The 22,151-nt window shown below is 37.7% G+C and overlaps 1 protein-coding gene across 7 annotated transcripts in view; it reads left to right on the top strand.

Moving 5' to 3' along the window:
* The window catches only part of LOC127420688 (phosphatase and actin regulator 4A-like), a 108,924-nt gene that overhangs the window by 63,216 nt on the left and 23,557 nt on the right, over positions 1–22,151 (top strand). For 3 of the 7 annotated variants that reach the window (XR_007893847.1, XM_051663154.1, XM_051663152.1), the window contains 4 exons: positions 2,592–2,699; positions 4,804–5,718; positions 9,882–10,295; positions 21,099–21,230. Coding sequence is in view for 6 of the 7 variants with exons in the window: in XM_051663154.1 (XP_051519114.1) it covers positions 2,592–2,699; positions 4,804–5,718; positions 9,882–10,295; positions 21,099–21,230 (1,569 nt within the window). In the remaining variant the exon portion in view is untranslated. The remainder of the gene's footprint in view (positions 1–2,591; positions 2,700–4,803; positions 5,719–9,881; positions 10,296–21,098; positions 21,231–22,151) is intronic. The other 4 variants (XM_051663156.1, XM_051663155.1, XM_051663153.1 and 1 more) reach the window with 4 other exon arrangements.

Raw genomic sequence — 22,151 nt, 5'->3', positions numbered from 1 at the left:
AGACTTATCGACTCCATGCCACGCCGCATTGCTGCAGTAATTCAGGCAAAAGGAGCCCCAACTAAGTATTGAGTGCTGTACATGCTCATACTTTTCATGTTCATACTTTTCAGTTGGCCAAGATTTCTAAAAATCCTTTCTTTGTATTGGTCTTAAGTAATATTCTAATTTTCTGAGATACTGAATTTGGGATTTTCCTTAGTTGTCAGTTATAATCATCAAAATTAAAAGAAATAAACATTTGAAATATATCAGTCTGTGTGTAATGAATTAATATAATATACAAGTTTCACTTTTTGAATGGAATTAGTGAAATAAATCAACTTTTTGATGATATTCTAATTATATGACCAGCACCTGTGTATATATATATATATACATACATACATACAGTGCCTTGCAAAAGTATTCAGACCCCTGACCAATTCTCTCATATTACCGAAATACAAATGGTACACTGAAATTTCGTTCTGATTGATATTTTATTTTTAAACACTGAAACTCAAAATCAGTTATTGTAAGGTGACATTGTTTTTTTGTTGGGAAATATTTTTATGAAAAATAAAAAACTGAAATATCTTGCTATATATATATATATATATATATATATATATAGATATGTATATACAGGTGCATCTCAATAAATTAGAATGTCGTGGAAAAGTTCATTTATTTCAGTAATTCAACTCAAATTGTGAAACTCATGTATTAAATAAATTCAATGCACACAGACTGAAGTAGTTTAAGTCTTTGGTTCTTTTAATTGTGATGATTTTGGCTCACATTTAACAAAAACCCACCAATTCACTATCTCAAAAAATTAGAATATGGTGACATGCCAATCAGCTAATCAACTCAAAACACCTGCAAAGGTCTCCTGAGCCTTCAAAATGGTCTCTCAGTTTGGTTCACTAGGCTACACAATCATGGGGAAGACTGCTGATCTGACAGTTTGTCCAGAAGACAATAATTGACACCCTTCACAAGGAGGGTAAGCCACAAACATTCATTGCCAAAGAAGCTGGCTGTTCACAGAGTGCTGTATCCAAGCATGTTAACAGAAAGTTGAGTGGAAGGAAAAAGTGTGGAAGAAAAAGATGCACAACCAACCGAGAGAACCGCAGCCTTATGAGGATTGTCAAGCAAAATCGATTCAAGAATTTGGGTGAACTTCACAAGGAATGGACTGAGGCTGGGGTCAAGGCATCAAGAGCCACCACACACAGACATGTCAAGGAATTTGGCTACAGTTGTCGTATTCCTCTTGTTAAGCCACTCCTGAACCACAGACAACATCAGATGCGTCTTACCTGGGCTAAGGAGAAGAATGTTGCCCAGTGGTCCAAAGTCCTCTTTTCAGATGAGAGCAAGTTTTGTATTTCATTTGGAAACCAAGGTCCTAGAGTCTGGAGGAAGGGTGGAGAAGCTCATAGCCCAAGTTGCTTGAAGTCCAGTGTTAAGTTTCCACAGTCTGTGATGATTTGGGTTGCAATGTCATCTGCTGGTGTAGGTCCATTGTGTTTTTTGAAAACCAAAGTCACTGCACCCGTTTACCGAGAAATTTTGGAGCACTTCATGCTTCCTTCTGCTGACCAGCTTTTTAAAGATGCTGATTTCATTTTCCAGCAGGATTTGGCACCTGCCCACACTGCCAAAAGCACCAAAAGTTGGTTAAATGACCATGGTGTTGGTGTGCTTGACTGGCCAGCAAACTCACCAGACCTGAACCCCATAGAGAATCTATGGGGTATTGTCAAGAGGAAAATGAGAAACAAGAGACCAAAAAATGCAGATGAGCTGAAGGCCACTGTCAAAGAAACCTGGGCTTCCATACCACCTCAGCAGTGCCACAAACTGATCACCTCCATGCCACGCCGAATTGAGGCAGTAATTAAAGCAAAAGGAGCCCCTACCAAGTATTGAGTACATATACAGTAAATGAACATACTTTCCAGAAGGCCAACAATTCACTAAAAATGTTTTTTTTTATTGGTCTTATGATGTATTCAAATTTTTTGAGATAGTGAATTGGTGGGTTTTTGTTAAATGTGAGCCAAAATCATCACAATTAAAAGAACCAAAGACTTAAACTACTTCAGTCTGTGTGCATTGAATTTATTTAATACACGAGTTTCACAATTTGAGTTGAATTACTGAAATAAATGAACTTTTCCACGACATTCTAATTTGTTGAGATGCACCTGTGTGTGTATATATATATATATATATATATATATATATATATATATAAAGTCCATGTCAAATATGTATATCAAAATGACCCATATGTATTTCCTATGGAATTTTGCCTTAGTTTTTCAACTTTTAAAATGTATGACCGATACATTTTAAAGCACTGACATTCAGATAAATTATATTCTAAATCCGCTAGCAAGCAAACTACTAGAGCTAATGCTTAGGTAGCTAGCAAATTTTAGCAAGTTGGTTAGTTTCGTTTGGAAATACTTTATTTTTAAACTTTGTTTAAATATTTGACAGATTTTGAAGCATTGACATTGAAATATTCTAAATCTGCTAGCAAGCAATCTATTAGCAAGTTAACTGTTAGCAAAATATGCTCACATTTACAGCAGAGGCGGCATTGGAAATGTTCAATGAGACACCCATAATGGCTTTGGAGTCAAAATCAGAGTACTCAGATGATGATGATCCAGACTACAGACCAGGTTGTGCTGGAGGTAACTGTCATTTTGACAAATTATTGTGCAGTTGTTTGGTGTTTTAATGAGAAGCAGATGAGGTTTGGAGCATTCCAGTGGAGAAAGCTGTCTGCACTGTTAGATGTTTTGAATGTTTTTGTGGTAAAGGCTCAGAAAGAGTCGGTTCAGGAAAAGTTATTTTAAAGAAAAATATTTTAAAGAACACTGAATTTTATCTTATAATTTTGAAAATTAAAGGTGAACAAATAAACATGAATTAAATGTTAAAACAGTTTTGAATGATCTTAAATTTTTGAAGATTGAGGGCACTATTTTCATGAGCGCGCAAAGCGCAGAGCTATGCGCAATGCCCGTGTGCAACGTCTTATCCATTTTTCGTGAGTGCTAATTTTAATCACAATTTTCATGCCAGCACAAAGCGTAAGTGGTTGTGGGTAGGAGTGTTAGTGCTATCTGTGGGTGTATGCGTGCAAACTGTGGGTGTATTGTATGTTAATGATGAGGTGCAAAGTGCAATTTGCTATTTTACTGAGAAATAGGTCATTGTGCTAAGATGTTTGAAAACCACGTCTTAACTCAGTGCAAAGTCTAAACTCAGTTCCTGAATTTGCAATTTGGAGATTACACCAGCATGTGGTAATAAAGTTCATGTCCAAACTCTGGAAATACAGTGGGTTCACTTTTGTAGCCTTTTTATGAAACAAATATTTATGAGATTTGTGTTAAACTACTGTGTCTTTAGGTCATAGTTATTTTTTTCAATAATAATAATAGTAATAATAATAATAATAATTATTATTGTAGTTACAATTGTATTTATGCTCTAATTTGTATTAATAATTATCAAAGAGTGATTTTTGAGTCACTGCAAAAGGGGCGGGTGAAAGAAGTTGAATAAGTTAAAATCTTTGGATTTGGGATGTTCGCTACATACGATTTTTTTACCACTTCATTATTTTGATTATATTTTTGTTTCATTTGAAGTGTAATTTGAATTTAGAAATATATATATATATATATATTGTGTGTGTGTGTTTGAATACATTAATTTTTTTAAATCAAAATTGACGGGTAGAAAGGAAGTGCCGATACAATCACTGTTAATACTAGCCATGATTTGTGTGTCAGTAGATGAAAATGATTATTAATACTTACATTCTCTATAATTTACGGAGCCTACATCCAAATTTTGACGAGAATCACATTTTCTATTTGTATAAAAGAAGCGTGTCACTGTCATAAAAATATGCTTGACATTCAACAAGGTTATTGCACAAAAGATCGACATTTTTCAAATTCATTGCATGCAGTCCATTTACACTACCAACTTATAAATGTGCTGTCTTTGTATATATCTCTGATGCTTTACAGGGTATGGACTATTTAATAGGACGCAGACGGTGGAAAATCCTGAGAAGAACCTCAGAATTAAATTGCACTTGACACAGCCCATTTGTGTATTGCGCAGGCGAATTCACCAAACCAACTTGCGCATAAACTTAACGCATGCTTGCACGAAAATACCAAAACTTCATGGCCATGACCATTGACTTTGCGCTTATGACTATAGCGCTGCACTTAGCATTAGCACTCTTAAAATGGGGCTCAAAGATATAAACAGGATAGGACAGCACAGACCTTTTCTTGGAAGAAATCCATTGAAACAAATAGGGGTCATTTTGACCCTCTTTATGCATTCATGTAGGTGTTTTGGGTCATGCATTCTAGGGTTAAAATTCAGATCTTGTTGTGGATGAATGGCACAATGTGATAAAGTAACATCATTTTTTTTTTCCTTATAACCAGCCACAACCACGATGAGTAACAAAACATTTTGTTGCTTGGTTTCCGTTTTAAAATCTGTTTCAAAATTCCAAAATCCAGCCTCACCAAACAGTATATTAAACAACAAAAATGTTCAGATTGCATGTGATTGTGTCACACAGTATTTTCGCTTTCATGTGGACCGTGAAATAGCTTTTCACTTGAAATTTGCCTTGAAAATTGAAACTGTTTAGGTGTAATCTTGTATTATTCAGTATGACATAATCACATATGATTTTTGCTATTTTGGGTTCCGTTTCTCCTGTCTAATTAGCCATTATCAATATCTGTGTTTCAGAGAGCAACGATGTGAATCACTCTAAAGCTCCTCCAGTTAAAAATGGCCACACTGCACCACTGCCAGGAGACCGCAGATCAGATACAGCGTCAGAAGTCAAGGGACCATCATCGCGGCCACAGGGAGACAAACAAAGGAATAGCCTTGCACCAGAACCGGAGCGCCGCAACAGAGCGCCCTCAGACGTTAGTCGGAACCGCCAGCCTCTAGACGTAGATGCTCGAACTCGGTTGCCACCCGAAACAGACCGCCGCAGCCGACTGGAATCAGATTCGGAAAAACGAGCGGGAACGTTACCAAGAGAGAGTCACAGTCAGGATGAGGGAAGATATCGGAGGGACGAGAGGGAAGAGAAAGGGAATAGAGACAAAGACAGAGACAGACGGGACAGAAAAGATGACCGGGACCGAGATAGAAGAGACAAAGACAGGAGGGATGTAAGACCAGATAAAGAGGACTGGCACGCAAGAGACGGAAGATCTGAGCGAGACGAACGTGAGAGAGTCAGACGGAGTGACAGGGATAAGCAGGAAGACAAAGACTGGAGAGATAACAGAGACAGGAAACAGCCTAGAGACAGGAAGGAAGATCACGAAAGGAGGGTCGAGCTGGAAAGGGGAGATGATCATGAACGAAAGGAACCGAATGAAAGGAGGGAAGACCGGGAAAGAAAAGAGGAACGGGAGCGATGCGAGGAGCGCGAGAGAAAAGATGACAGAGACAGGAAGGAGGTCACAAGGAAACAGGTGTCTGATGAGAAATTAGTGCGGCCTCAGTCAGAGATAGACATGCGGCCCAGTATTCAGAAGAGCTCATCTGAAATCGGCCTAAAGGTCCGGCCGGTTTCTGAGGCCGTCCAGAGCAGCTCACTGCCACGATACACACCCGCTGAGGACGAGTCAAGATTGCGAACAGGTAAAACGCACACATGGATGTACCACATACTGTATATTACTATAAATACAGGACACAAGAATGAGATACAACATAAACAATGTATGCAATTTAGACAGAATATACAGGGACATAATACAAAGTTTATATTACACAAAGTACACATTATTGGAAAAGTAAAAAATAAATGAAAAAAAAGCTGTTCGTTTTAATGTTCAGATCCAACATCAGCTCTGTTCTAAAACCCTAGTGAGCTACCTACTTTGCAAAGGAGACAGCTAGTTGCGAGCGATGCATTTGCAGCCCTGCTTACATTGCACGCTCACTCATGAACATATCTAAAAGGCACCCCACCTCTTCGGTGTCCCACAATGTTCCCCTGCCACTCATAGGGCGTGTGAGTGTGTTTTTGTGCAACTGATGATGCCATCATGCTTAAATCTGCAAAGTTATTTTATTTCCTCCTGTAGATAGTCTTGGTTTTGGTACCCTGGTTTGCAAAACAGCTTTCATATTACCAATATTTATGTGCATCTTACTCTGATATAGACTAAACTGCCAGTGTGAATGGCCCCTAGGGTTCCTAAGTTTGGTCCAGTTCTAAGGCAGGTATACTTGCAGAGCAGGCAAGCTAGGAATGCATTATGACAAGTTCAGTGGAAGAAAAACAAAAATCCATCTATTATAATGTCTATTATAAATATAGTGTATTTTATTCAATAAAAGTATTAAGGAAAAATCAGTTCAGTCTTATTAAAAATGGACTTGGATCTCACCCAATATTTGGGTGTGCTGTGCATTTTATCATCACTGTTGGAGGGTGGCTTTATTAGCTTAGCAACATGTTAATGTCAAACTCTAGCCATCTTGGTTCCTGAAGTATTTTTTTCATTCATTTCTTCCATTAGAATTTCATAAAATCCTTCAATAAAGTTCTAAACCATGAACCAAATCAACCAGCTCTGAAGTGAATCATAACATTACAAACTTTGATTTGAAAAAGTATTTCAAAAACGGACAAAAAGACAAAGGTACAAGACTGTGTACTTAACGTCTTCAATGAGGGAATGAACTATAATCCCATGATTCATTGTGAATGATGTAATCGAATTATAAACGATGGAAAATGTAAATTATTGAATTAAAGTTGTTGATTATAAGTATAAAACAATAGATTTTTATTTTATTGCAGAATATTCAGATTCAGTGTCTAGCTAGAGCGACTCGATTGCATCATTTGCAGTGTGTCATGGGAGTGGACGATTGTTTCAGAACTCTTTTGGCACGCTTTGTTCATCGCGATTCTCTGATTGGTGGATTTCCCCCCTTAGGATCATTGGTGGTGTAGTTCTTCATTAGAAATTACTCTATTTGACATGATTTAAAAAAAAAAAAAAAAAAGTTTAAATAACATGGACTGATTGTTTCAACAGAAGCATATACCAACGATTAACAACCTCGGAGCTCCCCTATGGGGAAAGGGAATGGGATATTTACTTCCAGAATCAGACTGTTGGGCTCTATAGAAATTAATTGTGAGTAGAGGCCTGTGCGCTTCACCTGTGGAGTACTATTCGTGTGCCTTGTATCTATTCGAGCTTTTCAATCAGTCACTTATAAGGGTTCATTGTTTTAGATGGAAGCTTCCTGTGTAGGCAGTGTACAACAAGGTGTCACACAAGGTTTTGGAGCAGAGCTATCTCATTTTAAAGCCTAAAACTTAATGGCTACATCTTTTCATAAACTCTCGTTATGAACTCTCAGAGCTCTCATTAGCACTTTAGTCTATCTGTGAAATAAGCTGAGAAGTGAGCAGCATTCAGTGTGGTAGCAATAACTGATTGTTATTCCTATCTGGAGAAAATACACAGTTTTGTGTCTGTGCTACAAACACATTTGCTTAAGCTCTTTAAAGCAGCTTATATTGAGAAACCTTGAGAAACAGCTTAGCTGTACACCAAGCTGTTAGAGCTCTGATCAAACACTCCATACAGTTTTGTTCTAGATGTAAAAAAAAAAAAAAGAAAGAGTACTAGATCTATAATTGCTCACTGTGCACAGCGCAGCAATGTTGTATGTTTTTTAAAGACCCCATGATATGGCTCAACAAACGTTTTCTTTCCTGTGTTGACATATTTCCTTAACTTTTTGGTAAATAGCCAATAGATTTTAGTTTACAGTTCAAGTCAGAAGTTTACATACACTTAGGTAGAAGTCATACAAATTAATTTTTTAACCACTCCACAGATTTAATACTAGCAAACCAGTTTTGGCAAGTTGTTTAGGATATCTACTTTGTGCATGACACGAGTAATTTTTCCAACAATTGTTTACAGACAGATTGTTTCACTTTTAATTGACAATATCACAATTCCAGTGGGACAGAAGTTTACATACACTAAGTTAACTGTGCCTTTATGCAGCTTGGAAAATTCCAGAAAATGATGCCAAGCCTTTGGACAATTAGACAATTAACTTCTGATAGGAGGTGTACTGAATTGGAGGTGTACCTGTGGATGTATTTTAAGGCCTACCTTCAAACTCAGTGCCTGTTTGCTTGACATCATGGGAAAATCAAAAGAAATCAGCAAAGATCTCAGAAATGTTTTTTTGGACCTCCACAAGTCTGGTTCATCCTTGGGAGCAGTTTCCAAATGCCTGAAGGTAACATGTTCATCTGTACAAACAATAGTACGCAAGTATAAACACCATGGTACCACACAGCCATCATACCGCTCAGGAAGGAGATGCATTCTGTCTCCTAGAGATTAATGTAACAGCAAAGGACCTTGTGAAGATGCTGGAGGAAACAGGTAGACTAGTATCTATATCCACAATAAAACAAGTCCTATATCAACATAACCTGAAAGGCTGCTCAGTAAGTAAGAAGCCAGACTACAAAACCAAAACCACCATAAAAAAGCCAGACTACAGTTTGCAAGTGCACATGGGGACAAAGATCTTACTTTTTGGAGAAATTTCCTCTGGTCTGATGAAACAAAAATTGAACTGTTGGACCATAATGACCATCGTTATGTTTGGAGGAAAAAGGGTGGGGCTTGCAAGCCGAAGAACACCATTCCATGTTGTGGGGGTGCTTTGCTGCAGGAGGTACTGGCACACTTCACAAAATAGATTGCTATCATGAGAAAGGAAAATTATGTGGATATGTTGAAGCAACATCTCAAGACATCAGCCAGGAAGTTAAAGCTTGTCACAAATGGGTCTTCCAAATGGACAATGACCCCAAAATGGCTTAAGGACAACAAAGTCAAGGTATTGGAGTGGCCATCACAAAACCCTGACCTCAATCCGATAGAAAATTTGTGAGCAAAACTGAAAAAGCGTGTGCGAGCAAGGAGGCCTACAAACCTGACTCAGTTACACCAGTTCTGTCTGGAGGAATGGGACAAAATTCCAGCAACTTATTGTGAGAAGCTTGTGGAAGGCTACCCAAAATGTTTGACCCAAGTTAAACAATTTAAAGGCAATGCTACCAAATACTAACAAAGTGTATATAAACTTCTGACACACTGGGAATGTGATGAAAGAAATAAAAGCTGAAATAAATCATTCTCTATACTATTATTCTGACATTTCACATTCTTAAAATAAAGTAGTGATCCTAACTGACCTAAGACAGGGAATGTTTTCTACGATTAAATGTCAGGAATTATGAAAAACTGAGTTTAAATGTATTTGGCTAAGGTGTATGTAAACTTCTGACTTCAACTGTATGTCACAGATATGAACTATGATTTGCTACTTGCAAGTACTAGTCAGTGTCAGGTGGAATTACACTGAGGGATATTTTCTTTTAAGAGAGTGTTTTATTAGACCAAAATTTGTACATGCTCCTGAGTGCCAGATAACATCAATATTTTTGGTACATTTTGCCAGAAGAGAAATACTGCATTTTAAATGTGTACATCATCTTAAAGTGAGTTTTGAAATCTTTAAGTAGTTCACTTGCATATAATGACCTCAAAACAAAAGACAAACTAAAAGCCACAAAACTGCAATTTTGATCTCATGGGTTCTTTAAAGCGCTCTTGCACCACTTTGTTTACAAGCTTTCCCTTTGCCTGATTTACTCATGCATACCCTTGTGACTGTGCTGTGCACTCATGTATGTGTTCTGTTATTTGTGTGTGTTTGTGCATCTGTGTTGTTCTCATTGCTAGGATCAGTGGGTGTACGGTTTACTCCTGAGCCCAAACCTGGAATAACCTCCACTAAAGAGTCACAGCAGCCCACTAAACATGCCATCCTCCCTCCCAAATGGCTGATGGCTGATTCCTCCTCCACCGAGCCTGCTCAAGCCCCGTCCTCATCCTCCTCCTCTTTATCATCATCGTCATCTTCGTCGTCCTCCTCATCCTCAGCTCCCCCCGTTGCGAAGCCTCCTCCCCGGACTGTGTCTTTAAATGTAGACAACTCCTCTCGTAGTAATCTTGTTCCCCCCGTAACAACAGGAGACCAGGAGACCCTGCCCACAGTCCCCACCCACTCGGCCCCTCCAGTCTCTGTTGCCCCTAAACAGCCCCCTGTGCCCCCTCCCAAACCCACCCATCACAACAGCAACACTGCAGTGCAAGGTGAGTCATATTTTGTCCTGCCTGCTTATGTTCAGAGGAGACAGCATTTTTCATTTTTGTTCATTGGACATTTTTTGAAAGATGTACCGTATTTTCCAGAATATAAGTTGCTTTTTTTTCATCATCTGAAAGGTCCTGCGACTTATAGTCTGAAGCGACTTATATACATAATTTATATGTAACTGATGTCGGCTGGTCAAACACACGTGCAACAAAACAGATGAAAATATCAGTTATAGAGACAGTAGAAGCATTTTAGAGTTGAAAATTCAGAATATTTTGCCTTTTACAAAGTACTTTATGCAACCAGTTTATATATTTTGTCCATCATAACATTATTGTTTTAACAAACTGTAGACTGCTGTCAGATGCAACTCCTCACGTGCACACAGAATTATGTTTCATCATACTCGTAGTAAAAAGATTCAGTCAGTGAACTGGATAATTAATGTATGGCACTTACAAATATCAGAAATATCCACAGTCGCTAACGTTAATGAATAAATAGAATACAACAGGCATATTGTTTTACTCAGTCTAAAAGCTGTTTATTTATGCACAGCATAGAGTTACAGATGTTATAAACTGATGTGGCTTGGAAATGTGACGTTTCTTTCATGAAACATAAAAAGAATATGAGAATCTGATACACACAAACGTGATACGATGTGTAGATTCTGAGGTACTGTAATCTTCATGGAGCACGTTTGACATCTGAACCAGTGAAGGGAGGTCGGTTGGCTGCTCCCGGGTCGTAGTGCCTGCCGCATTCACCCTCTGTCAGTGCGATTTATACACCGATGCGACTTTCAGTATATGCAGAGTGCGAATTACACCTCGGCATTCAGAGTGTCTCCCTTTTTGTTCGACCTGGGTTGGCGGGGGGTGTTGGCGGGTTTGCAAGGGCTGGAAGTGCAAAGTTAAGGTGCTTGAAGTGTGTGCCAAGGCGGAGTTACAGGGAACAGAAGTGGATCTACTCAGTTCTACTTCAGTTTTTTTTGCCATAACAGTAATCAGAATCAGATTTTTGTCAGTTTCAACCCCAACTGTTGAAATGGACTGTTCTTCCATACCTCGCAGCCTTTGTTTTCATTCACATCAAATGAAATACACTGTATACTCTGAGGACTATAACTCTAGAACGTCCAAAATTTCAAATGGATTTCTAGAGTCCTTGTTCCAGCCACACTGAGTTCAGCTTGAGTTCTAGTGTAGCTGCTCTGTTTTGTACTTTGCAGTCTGGCTTTGCTCAGTGTTGCAGTATTACACAGGCTGTAAGCTGCTTGGTCTTGTTAAACAGAATGCTTCCTAGATGAGCACCATATATAGTGTACATGTCCCTGAGTGGAAAACCACAGGCTGCCTCAGTGACCATCATTCTGTAGACATGTTTATACAGAGAATAAATTCATGTTTAATTCATGTTTAAAAAACCGAGCTGGATTTTACTGCACCCTTTATTGTCCATTCTACGTGGTACAGGGAATTAGCAACATTATGTAATGCAGACTTAAAGTTAAGCTTACAGATATTTCGGTTATGTTGTGGTATTATTTTATAAAAATGGCAATATAGAAAATATATTAAATGATCAATTTTTGTTTTTATATATAGTCCATCTGTTTTTAGTAAGTCACGCTCTAGTCTCACAAGCCAGAGCTTTAACTATCGGCATAAAGTTAAAATAAAATTAAGGATGAATAAATCTGTTGTCTTTACATCAAGAAGAAAGAAGTTCCAACTATAAAGCATTTTATATACAGGTGCATCTCAATAAATTAGAATGTCGTGGAAAAGTTCATTTATTTCAGTAATTCAACTCAAATTGTGAAACTCGTGTATTAAATAAATTCAATGCACACAGACTGAAGTAGTTTAAGTCTTTGGTTCTTTTAACTGTGATGATTTTGGCTCACATTTAACAAAAACCCACCAATTCACTATCTCAAAAAATTAGAATATGGTGACATGCCAATCAGCTAATCAACTCAAAACACCTGCAAAGGTTTCCTGAGCCTTCAAAATGGTCTTTCAGTTTGGTTCACTAGGCTACACAATCATGGGGAAGACTGCTGATCTGACAGTTGTCCAGAAGACAATCATTGACACCCTTCACAAGGAGGGTAAGCCACAAACATTCATTGCCAAAGAAGCTGGCTGTTCACAGAGTGCTGTATCCAAGCATGTTAACAGAAAGTTGAGTGGAAGGAAAAAGTGTGGAAGAAAAAGATGCACAACCAACCGAGAGAACCGCAGCCTTATGAGGATTGTCAAGCAAAATCGATTCAAGAGTTTGGGTGAACTTCACCAGGAATGGACTGAGGCTGGGGTCAAGGCATCAAGAGCCACCACACACAGACGTGTCAAGGAATTTGGCTACAGTTGTCGTATTCCTCTTGTTAAGCCACTCCTGAACCACAGACAATGTCAGAGGCATCTTACCTGGGCTAAGGAGAAGAAGAACTGGACTGTTGCCCAGTGGTCCTAAGTCCTCTTTTCAGATGAGAGCAAGTTTTGTATTTCATTTGGAAACCAAGGTCCTAGAGTCTGGAGGAAGGGTGGAGAAGCTCATAGCCCAAGTTGCTTGAAGTCTAGTGTTAAGTTTCCACAGTCTGTGATGATTTGGGGTGCAATGTCATCTGCTGGTGTTGGTCCATTGTGTTTTTTGAAAACCAAAGTCACTGCACCCGTTTACCAAGAACTTTTGGAGCACTTCATGCTTCCTTCTGCTGACCAGCTTTTTAAAGATACTGATTTCATTTTCCAGCAGGATTTGGCACCTGCCTACACTGCCAAAAGCACCAAAAGTTGGTTAAATGACCATGGTGTTGGTGTGCTTGACTGGCCAGCAAACTCACCAGACCTGAACCCCATAGAGAATCTATGGGGTATTGTCAAGAGGAAAATGAGAAACAAGAGACCAAAAAATGCAGATGAGCGGAAGGCCACTGTCAAAGAAACCTGGGCTTCCATACCACCTCAGCAGTGCCACAAACTGATCACCTCCATGCCACGCCGAATTGAGGCAGTAATTAAAGCAAAAGGAGCCCCTACCAAGTATTGAGTACATATACAGTAAATGAACATACTTTCCAGAAGGCCAACAATTCACTAAAAATGTTTTTTTTATTGGTCTTATGATGTATTCTAATTTTTTGAGATAGTGAATTGGTGGGTTTTTGTTAAATGTGAGCCAAAATCATCACAATTAAAAGAACCAAAGACTTAAACTACTTCAGTCTGTGTGCATTGAATTTATTTAATACACGAGTTTCACAATTTGAGTTGAATTACTGAAATAAATGAACTTTTCCACGACATTCTAATTTATTGAGATGCACCTGTATATATGTGTGTGTGTGTGTGTGTGTGTGTGTACAGTGGTGGCCAAAAGTTTGGAATAATGTACAGATTTTGCTCTTATGGAAAGAAATAAGTACTTTTATTCACCAAAGTGGCATTCAACTGATCATAATGTAAAGTCAGGACATTAATAACATGAAGAATTACTATTACAATTTGAAAATAATATTCAGAACTTCTTAAACTACTTCAAAGAGTTCTCATCAAAAATCCTCCACGTGCAGCAATGACAGCTTTACAGATCCTTGACATTCTAGCTGTCAGTTTGTCCAGAAACACAGGTGACATTTCACCCCACACTTCCTGTAGCACTTGCCATAGATGTGGCTGTCTTGTCGGGCACTTCTCACCCACCTTGCAGTCTAGCTGATCCCACAAAAGCTCAACGGGATTAAGATCCATAACACTCTTTTCCAAGTATCTGTTGTCCAATGTCTGTGTTTCTTTACCCACTCTAACCTTTTCTTTTTGTTTTTCTGTTTCAAAAGTGTTTTTCTTTGCAATTCTTCTCATAAGGCCTGCATCCCTGAGTCTTCTCTTTACTGTTGTACATGAAATTGGTGTTGAGCGGGTAGAATTCAATGAAGCTGTCAGCTGAGGACATGTGAGGCGTCTATTTCTCAAACTAGAGACTCTGATGTACTTATCCTCTTGTTTAGTTGTACATCTGGACTTCCACATCTCTTTCTGTCCTTGTTAGAGCCAGTTGTCCTTTGTCTTTGAAGACTGTAGTGTACACCTTTGTATGAAATCTTTTTCAAGCATTGTATAGCCTTCATTCCTCAAAACAATGATTGACTGACGAGTTTCTAGAGAAAGATGTTTCTTTTTTGCCATTTTTGGCCTAATATTGACCTTAAGACATGTCAGTCTATTGCATACTGTGGCAACTCAAAAACAAACACAGACAATGTTAAGCTTCATTTAACGAACCAAATAGCTTTCAGCTGTGTTTGATATAATGGCAAGTGATTTTCTAGTACCAAATGATCAATTTAGCATGATTATTCAAGGATAAGGTGTTGGAGTGATGGCTGCTGGAAATGGGGCCTGTCTAGATTTGATCAAAAATGACTTTTTTCAAATAGTGATGGTGCTGTTTTTTACATCAGTAATGTCCTGACTATACTTTGTGATCAGTTGAATGCCACTTTGGTGAATAAAAGTGCCAGTTTCTTTCTTTAAGAGCAAAATCTGGACATTATTCCAAACTTTTTGCCGCCTGTGTGTGTGTGTGTGTGTGTGTGTGTGTGTGTATATATATATATACACACACGTGTGTGTGTTAGATTTTTGTTGTTTTGTTTTTATTTTAATTTTTGTTTTTGTGTGCTTTGTGCTGTGATGTGTTTTTTTTTTTTTTTTATAACACAGGCCATGTTTTAACCTTTGGCCATGGGAGCACCACAGTTCTACCATGTTATGAGCACAATTAGTTATTTTATGGTACAGGATCTTTCATTGTTTTTCATCCGAATAAGCAGTCCATTAGTTGATAATGGTTGGGTGCTTATGTCTGACATGTACTGTTCTTTCCAGTTATTCTGTTGTTATGAAGCAGAGAGACAGGGAGAGTAAGAGCCGTTGTTCAAGCTCCTTGACCAATTTGTACCAGTCGGGAGAGATCGTGTGGAAATCGTGGGTGCTCGTGTGATCTTGGCTCGCATCGTGTGAGAAGAATTGTGAGCGAAGCAGAGTGGTTTACGAGCAGCTCACGACCTTCCGATAATTTTTAAAATGTCTAAAACATTTTGCCGATTTAGCGATCTACCTGAAGTTGACCAATCAAGAGAAGGTGTTACAACTCACACGATCAATGAAAACTGAGTGTTCATGAAGCTTTTACACATTTGGAGAAAATGGTTGTGTTTAACCTGTGTTTTTCCCATATCATTCACGACTACAACACTGGGAAGGATTCTGCAGAAAGGCCATGCTGTTCTCTGCTCCTCAAACAAATCATTTGCCATACGGGTTGCACTAGAAAACCATCTTTATTACTCTGATGGACAGAGTTGTAAAATTTCTGTCATGGTCTATTTTTATTTGTCATACTTGCATTTGTTTCAGTTCTAGGGCTACATTTAGGGGGATTTGGCATCTGTTATAATTGTATATGCACACGATAGAGGATATGTGATAGATTTTTTTCAACTCCCCAAGCGAGAGTCTGGTGAAACCAAGGACTTCTAGGTTCAAAGTTCTACCTGTCAATCAACCGCTGCGCTAAAACAAGATTTTTAAACTTTGCTTCGTGCGGCAAAGTGAATTCACATGGACTAGACCTCACGGATCTTCAGTATGTCTGCTGACAACATGCAAGCAGTGACAGTGTGATATAGATAAGGATGTAGCCTACATCTAAAGCTGAATAATACAGGTAGAATTCTGCACAAAACGTCATGTTTGTGCTTAGATTAAATCCAAGTAACTGGCACAAACGATGCACGAATTTTCTGCACTTTTTAATCTTGTACATTTTGTGCACTTTATTATCATGCAGTAACTGGCAGCAACATACTGACATTATCTCCCTTCGAAATCTTAAATTGTCAAATGTCGGACTGCGTTTAGAATAATTATCCATAATTTATTTTTTTTAATCGGCAGATGAGTTTTCAGCTAATGCAGCCCCTGGCAATGCCTGTCTTCTTTTTTTATTTCTAAATTGCAAGCTACAAGGAATTAAAGCGATCTCCTCCTCTGGCTTTGTCTTATAATAATAAATAGCACGAAAATTCATGCAATTGCTTCGGAATCCGCCAGGTCTTAAAATCGTGTCATTTACCACTGCATCTGTACGATTATCAGATAAACAGACTCATAATGTGTGCAGGGGCTCACGACCTCTCCTAACATGTATGCTCGGCCTAACAGAGAGAGGTGGGCAGGCTCAGAGTTGTCTTTTTGCTGTTTGTGCCGCTGTACTGGCATACTGTTCACGGCTGTTGATCTGGCTGGTGGAGTGTTTGTAGATGTTCCAAACTTCAGCATATTGCAGCAGCTAGGGCTGCACAATTAATGGAAACATTAATCACGATTACGGCTGCCGCAATTAACTAATCATGAAAAATGACGATTTCAGTATTCCATTTCAAGTCTACATCTATTGTATCAGAAGTTTCTATTTACAACATGTTTTTGGAATGGTTATTCAAACCAATCCCAGACGTGTCTGAGCAATGAAATGGCAATGTTGAATCTGAGATGCTTAAATTAGTCTAATAGTCTGTAGTGCTATCTGTAATGACAAATGATCCTAATGTGCAAGTTTTAAACAGTCTGATACCCAGACGCTTGCTTAATATTTCACCTTTGTTCACAGTGGCACATGAAAATTAGTGTCGAAGAAACACCACCTGGCACTCGAAGCGCTAGAACAAAAGTGATAAACAGTCGGTGATTTGCAATTATTTTGCCATTACTCGATTTGTTTTTGATTTATTCAATTAATTATTAATCAATAATTAATGATTAATAATCACCATTACAATGTCAAGGAATATTTTCGACAATTATGAATTTTGTTATAATCGAGCAGCCCAAGCAGCAGTCTTAAGCCCACATTACACCGCAGGAGATTCTGGGGAGATTCACACAGACACAGTGTTTTCCGACAGGTTTTAAACAGTGTGTTCACAGCAAATAACAGAAATTATAAGAAAAAAAAGGTGTGTGTGTGTGAGAGAGAGAGAGTGAGAGTGTGTCTTCCTGTGGGACTAGAGATCTAAGTTTTTATTTTATTTTAATTTTTTTATTAGGACTGCAACAACTAATTGATAATTATCGATAATGAAAATCATCGACAACAAATTTCATTATCGATTAGTTGGATATATGCAGTGAGCACGGAGAAGCTCCTTCAGTGAGGTCACTTTACAACCCAGTGAAAAATGTGTTACGTGATAACTCATTTGTAAAACATACTGTATACATACATAATGTATATATGTTACGAATTCAAAACCAGGCACATATTTCCGTTGTCTCCGTTGAACTTCACTGAGCAAACGAGTGCATGCATCTGTGTCAATCAAACCGATTGCAATGGAGAAAGAGAGCGCAATCATTTTGATTAAACTGGTGCAACATCACACCACGCTTTCAGTTTCGATGTAATCAGTTGTGCAGCTTTCATGGATATATCACACTGATGTCTCGAAGGTTTAATTGTGCCAATTTTTCAAGTGTTTCAGACGGTTTCTCCTCCTCCTGTCAGCGCAGGTATTACAATAGGCAAAGATGCTATTTTCAGCACGATTGTACTATATTAAACTATATAATGCTAAGGGTCCTGATATTTGATACTAATAATGCCAAATGTAACGTCTTATTTCACCAGTAAATTTATACCATGGCAAACATGATTTTACTGGATAAACACATATTTTTCAAATGAATAGCTTAGAAACATGTAATTAGTAACAATACTATTTTAAAACCTACAATATTAATTTAAAATACTTAAGTATGTAATCAGTGACAGTGTACATGCATATGTATCTAACATCATTATGTATTTTTCAGCTGGGCAGAATTATAAATATTTCTATTCTGGTGTCACCATTGCCCTCTGCAATGTTCATTTTACTCTTCAATGAACAGTACTTTTTGTTAAGTTTTACAATTAATGGAAAGGAACTGTTTTGCATATGTCCTAAAAGTAATAATAATAAATTCAAACTTAACTTTTCGTGATTCAGGCTTTGTTAAAAGTTTTGTGAGTATAGAATCGTGAATTCAGTATACAGTAAATCAAACCAAATCCTTACACCTTTTATCGTATCGGTTTTTTAAAATATATATATATATGTTTTAATAAAATACAGGAAATAACATTTCTGTATTCAACCGATGAATCGATTAATTGAAGAAATATTCAAAGATTAATCGATTAACAAAATAATCGTTAGTTGCAGCCCTAATTATTATTATTATTATTATTATTTTCAGTATTATATAGCACAACAGTGACAACCCACTTTTTTGGTCTGGGCTGTAGAATTGTTTTTTCCTTTCTTTTTCTCCATAGGCATTTCAAATAATTCCTCAAAGATTTTAAAACATCAAAACAAACCAAACTGCTCTGAGTACATGGGAATTGGTGGATCTCGTGAATTAAATGTGATTTTTTTAAAACTTTGAAATCACACTGAATAGTTGCTTCTATAGAAGCAAATTCCATCACTTCGTGGTAGAACTGTATTGAGTGTTTTATACATAAGATTTCACTAAGGAGACTTTGAATTTGGCTTCATCTTCCAGAACACTTCTATTGCTGTTCTTATGATTTGATAGGTCTTTTGAGATCCGTAGTGTAACAATCTAGCTTCTTAGGACTTTTGACTGGATGACTGGACGTCTACAAAAGGCATGCCTGTAATTATTGTTTTATAAGTAGTGAAGCTCATATCATGTAGCTGTAAATTAATAAACACTTCGCAATGAAAGGTATCTTTTCCGTGTTATTCAGAGTTTTTGTCCTACAAAGCTGCCACAAGCAACAGAACATTCTGTCGATCACTTGGTTTCTATTTCTGCGCCATTGCACCTGGCCTCGTCTGCTGTGAACTCTCATTGGTCCATAATCTTTCTCATAATGGTACATTAAAGTCACCGTCTCACTTGTCAGTTGAAAACAAACTGTTTTGATCTTATTGCGTCGCTTCTGGTTAGGACAGAGTAAAGTTTGGATTATTGTGTATCTAGCCATAGAAGGTTCTTGTTGCTAGGCTATTCTTTGATACGGTGTAAATGGAAAACCCTTGCTGGTGCTCTTGCCACCAATTTTAGTTTCTGTAGAGTGAATTGTTTAATTCTATATTATTTTTTCTCTACACTGAATTTTTTTTTTTTTTTTTTTGTGGGGAAGTAAACATAGCAGAAAATACTTTCTACATTGAATAAGTTAGTAGTGTGTACTTGAAAATATTAAGTAAATTCAGTATTTAACAAACATTCATGCTTGAGCTTATAAGAAAGTATTATTTATAATTGTTTATCTTTACAATGTGTCATCATGTATCAGTTCTAAAGTAGAAAACCTTATCATGTCAATTTGCTAATTTGAGTAAATTTTACAGGTAAATTAAAATAAGTTACTTTTTGAAGCCGGTTTTCTAAGCATACACTATGCTTGAATATTTGATGAGCTTGCATGGTTTCACCGATTACATTTTGATTTTCACAGTTTAATTGTGATTTTGTAGTTACATTTGGTAACTTCTTGTTTTAAAGTCTGATTTTTATACTCAGTTACCCATTAATGGTCAAAAAAATTATCTGTTGTTTGTTACCGTCATCGTGTTTTGTGCACCAGGTGTTCAGGTCTGTGTAGGCAGCTCTGAATCCTGTTTCTAATGCAAGGTGATGTTGTCTAATAGATTACATAGCATGCATGAAGCTTCCCTGTGCAAGGCCTCTGTGTGTCATGTGGCACTTGACTAAGTAAAAAAAAAAAAAGCATTGAAATGCTAGTACATTTAAAAAAAAAAAAAAATTCATTCAGTGCTATATTGCTTGAGTAAAATGTACAAAGAGTGAGTAAAATTTACTTGAAACAGAGTATTGCATTGTAAACTGAAGTTTAGAATTTCTAATTAAAGCCACCAAGATTTGTGTGGAGCCTTTACAAACAATTTCTGCATGGGAATTGTTTCCTAGGTTGTTTTAGGTCCTCTTTTTTAAGTAAACCCCACTAAAAAAAAAAAAAAATCAATGTACAGTTAGGCTATATAATGTATCTTCAGTCTGCTGAACTGAAAGAGATGAGAGCTAACAAGGATGGCTGCAGCAGTGTCACTGAGAAAAGATAATTTTATACATGCCATGGTCCAGTGGCATGACAGGCTGGCAGCAGCTGCTCAAGTGTCTGAAACACAACACACACATGGTATCCCTCTCCAACAGGAGCCATTTATAGACTTCACAGAGATAATGAACAATTTTTAAGTTGTGTCTGTGTTAGATTTATATTTTGTACAATTAAATGTTTTAATTACCTGTAACTTTGACAAGTGTTTGGTGAAGGTATTAAGGTGGTTTAATATACTGCCACTTGACCTCAGATTACAAACTGTTTTAAACTGACTTAATTAACCAAAAAACAAAAGTGTACATTTTTCCTACATTATATACTTTCCCTTATAATACTTTCCCAGTTTAATGTGTTGAGAAACTATAAGCCATTTGTAGGTTGACTTGCTGAGCACCTGTTTGGAAACGGTCATTATTTTTGCAATTCTGGATGGTATGCCACAGAAATTACACACTTCACCTTTAAACCGGAATATTTTCTCACTCAATTTTCAATGTAATGCATTTAAATAGCATTTTCAAGGTTTGGAAATGTTTTGTCTGGTGAACTGGACCACTCTCCAACAGTGCGTTTGTTTGTTGTTCGAGATTCTAAAAACATATTTCCCTCCCTCCACCCCAAAGCTGCAACGTTACAGAGGTATAGTAAAGCTCCACCTCCTCAGTACTGGACAAGCTGGAGACAACGGCCAGATCCCGGAGTCTGTCTCTCCCTGCCAACCTACCTCTGCCACAGGGGTGCTCAGCTCCGCCCAGGTATCCCTGGTGTTGACCCATCTACTGCCAACTGGCATGCATGTCCCTTAAAGTAACCTCTGACAGTCATGCTTGTTTAACACCTTGAATTTGTAGTCCTGTTCCAAATCGCTGTGATTACTGTAATTGAATCCATAAGAGGTATGATAATTAAATGTAACCAGTGCTGATGTTTAAACTAACAGACTCAACCTGGCTGATATCATATACTAACATCTCACAGTCTTGAAGAGCATACAGATGTGTGCTTACTGGACGTTTAGACTGAGCTTTCACTCAGGAGAAAGTACTCCTGTTTTTTGTTTCCTCATAGAGGTTGTCATATATGCATATTAACTCAAGTGTCTAATATTACATTTTTGATATGTTAAGAGTTCTTTATTTTTATTTTTATGGAACTGTCCTGCATGCGAGGTGAAGCTGATTTAGACACCTGGACCTGACACTAAAAAACACAGACGCGAAAGCTTGGCCAAACTTCATTAACAAACTTTTGTGCTCATGGGGGCGACGGAGTTTCCTTCAGATGTTTGTGCAGTTAATGAGATATGTTACTATTAGGCTTGGAACAATGCCTTTTTCAAGCATTGATTCGATTTCAAGCATTTCAAGTTGATTATCGATATACTGTATATCGGCATTTTAGATATAAGTAGGGCTACTCGTTGCACAATAGTCTTTGTCTCTTTATACATATTTCTCAACATAACTTTGGTAAAGTGTAAGCGTAACTTCAAGGGAGTCGCACACCGGACACGTCAGGTGGATGACATGGCATGTTCTAAAATTAGAAACGATTATTTTCTATGAAGGTACGCACACTGCCACTCGGCATCTGTCGCCAGTGCCCAGCTACAACTCCGGAGGCTGCTTAAAATTTTGTAGCACCACGGAGTGCAAAATTCGTTTTTCATTAAATTT

Source organism: Myxocyprinus asiaticus, chromosome 30 (assembly GCF_019703515.2).
Source record: "Myxocyprinus asiaticus isolate MX2 ecotype Aquarium Trade chromosome 30, UBuf_Myxa_2, whole genome shotgun sequence".
NCBI classification, from domain to species: domain Eukaryota; kingdom Metazoa; phylum Chordata; class Actinopteri; order Cypriniformes; family Catostomidae; genus Myxocyprinus; species Myxocyprinus asiaticus.
This window is presented reverse-complemented; position numbering and strand designations above follow the sequence as displayed.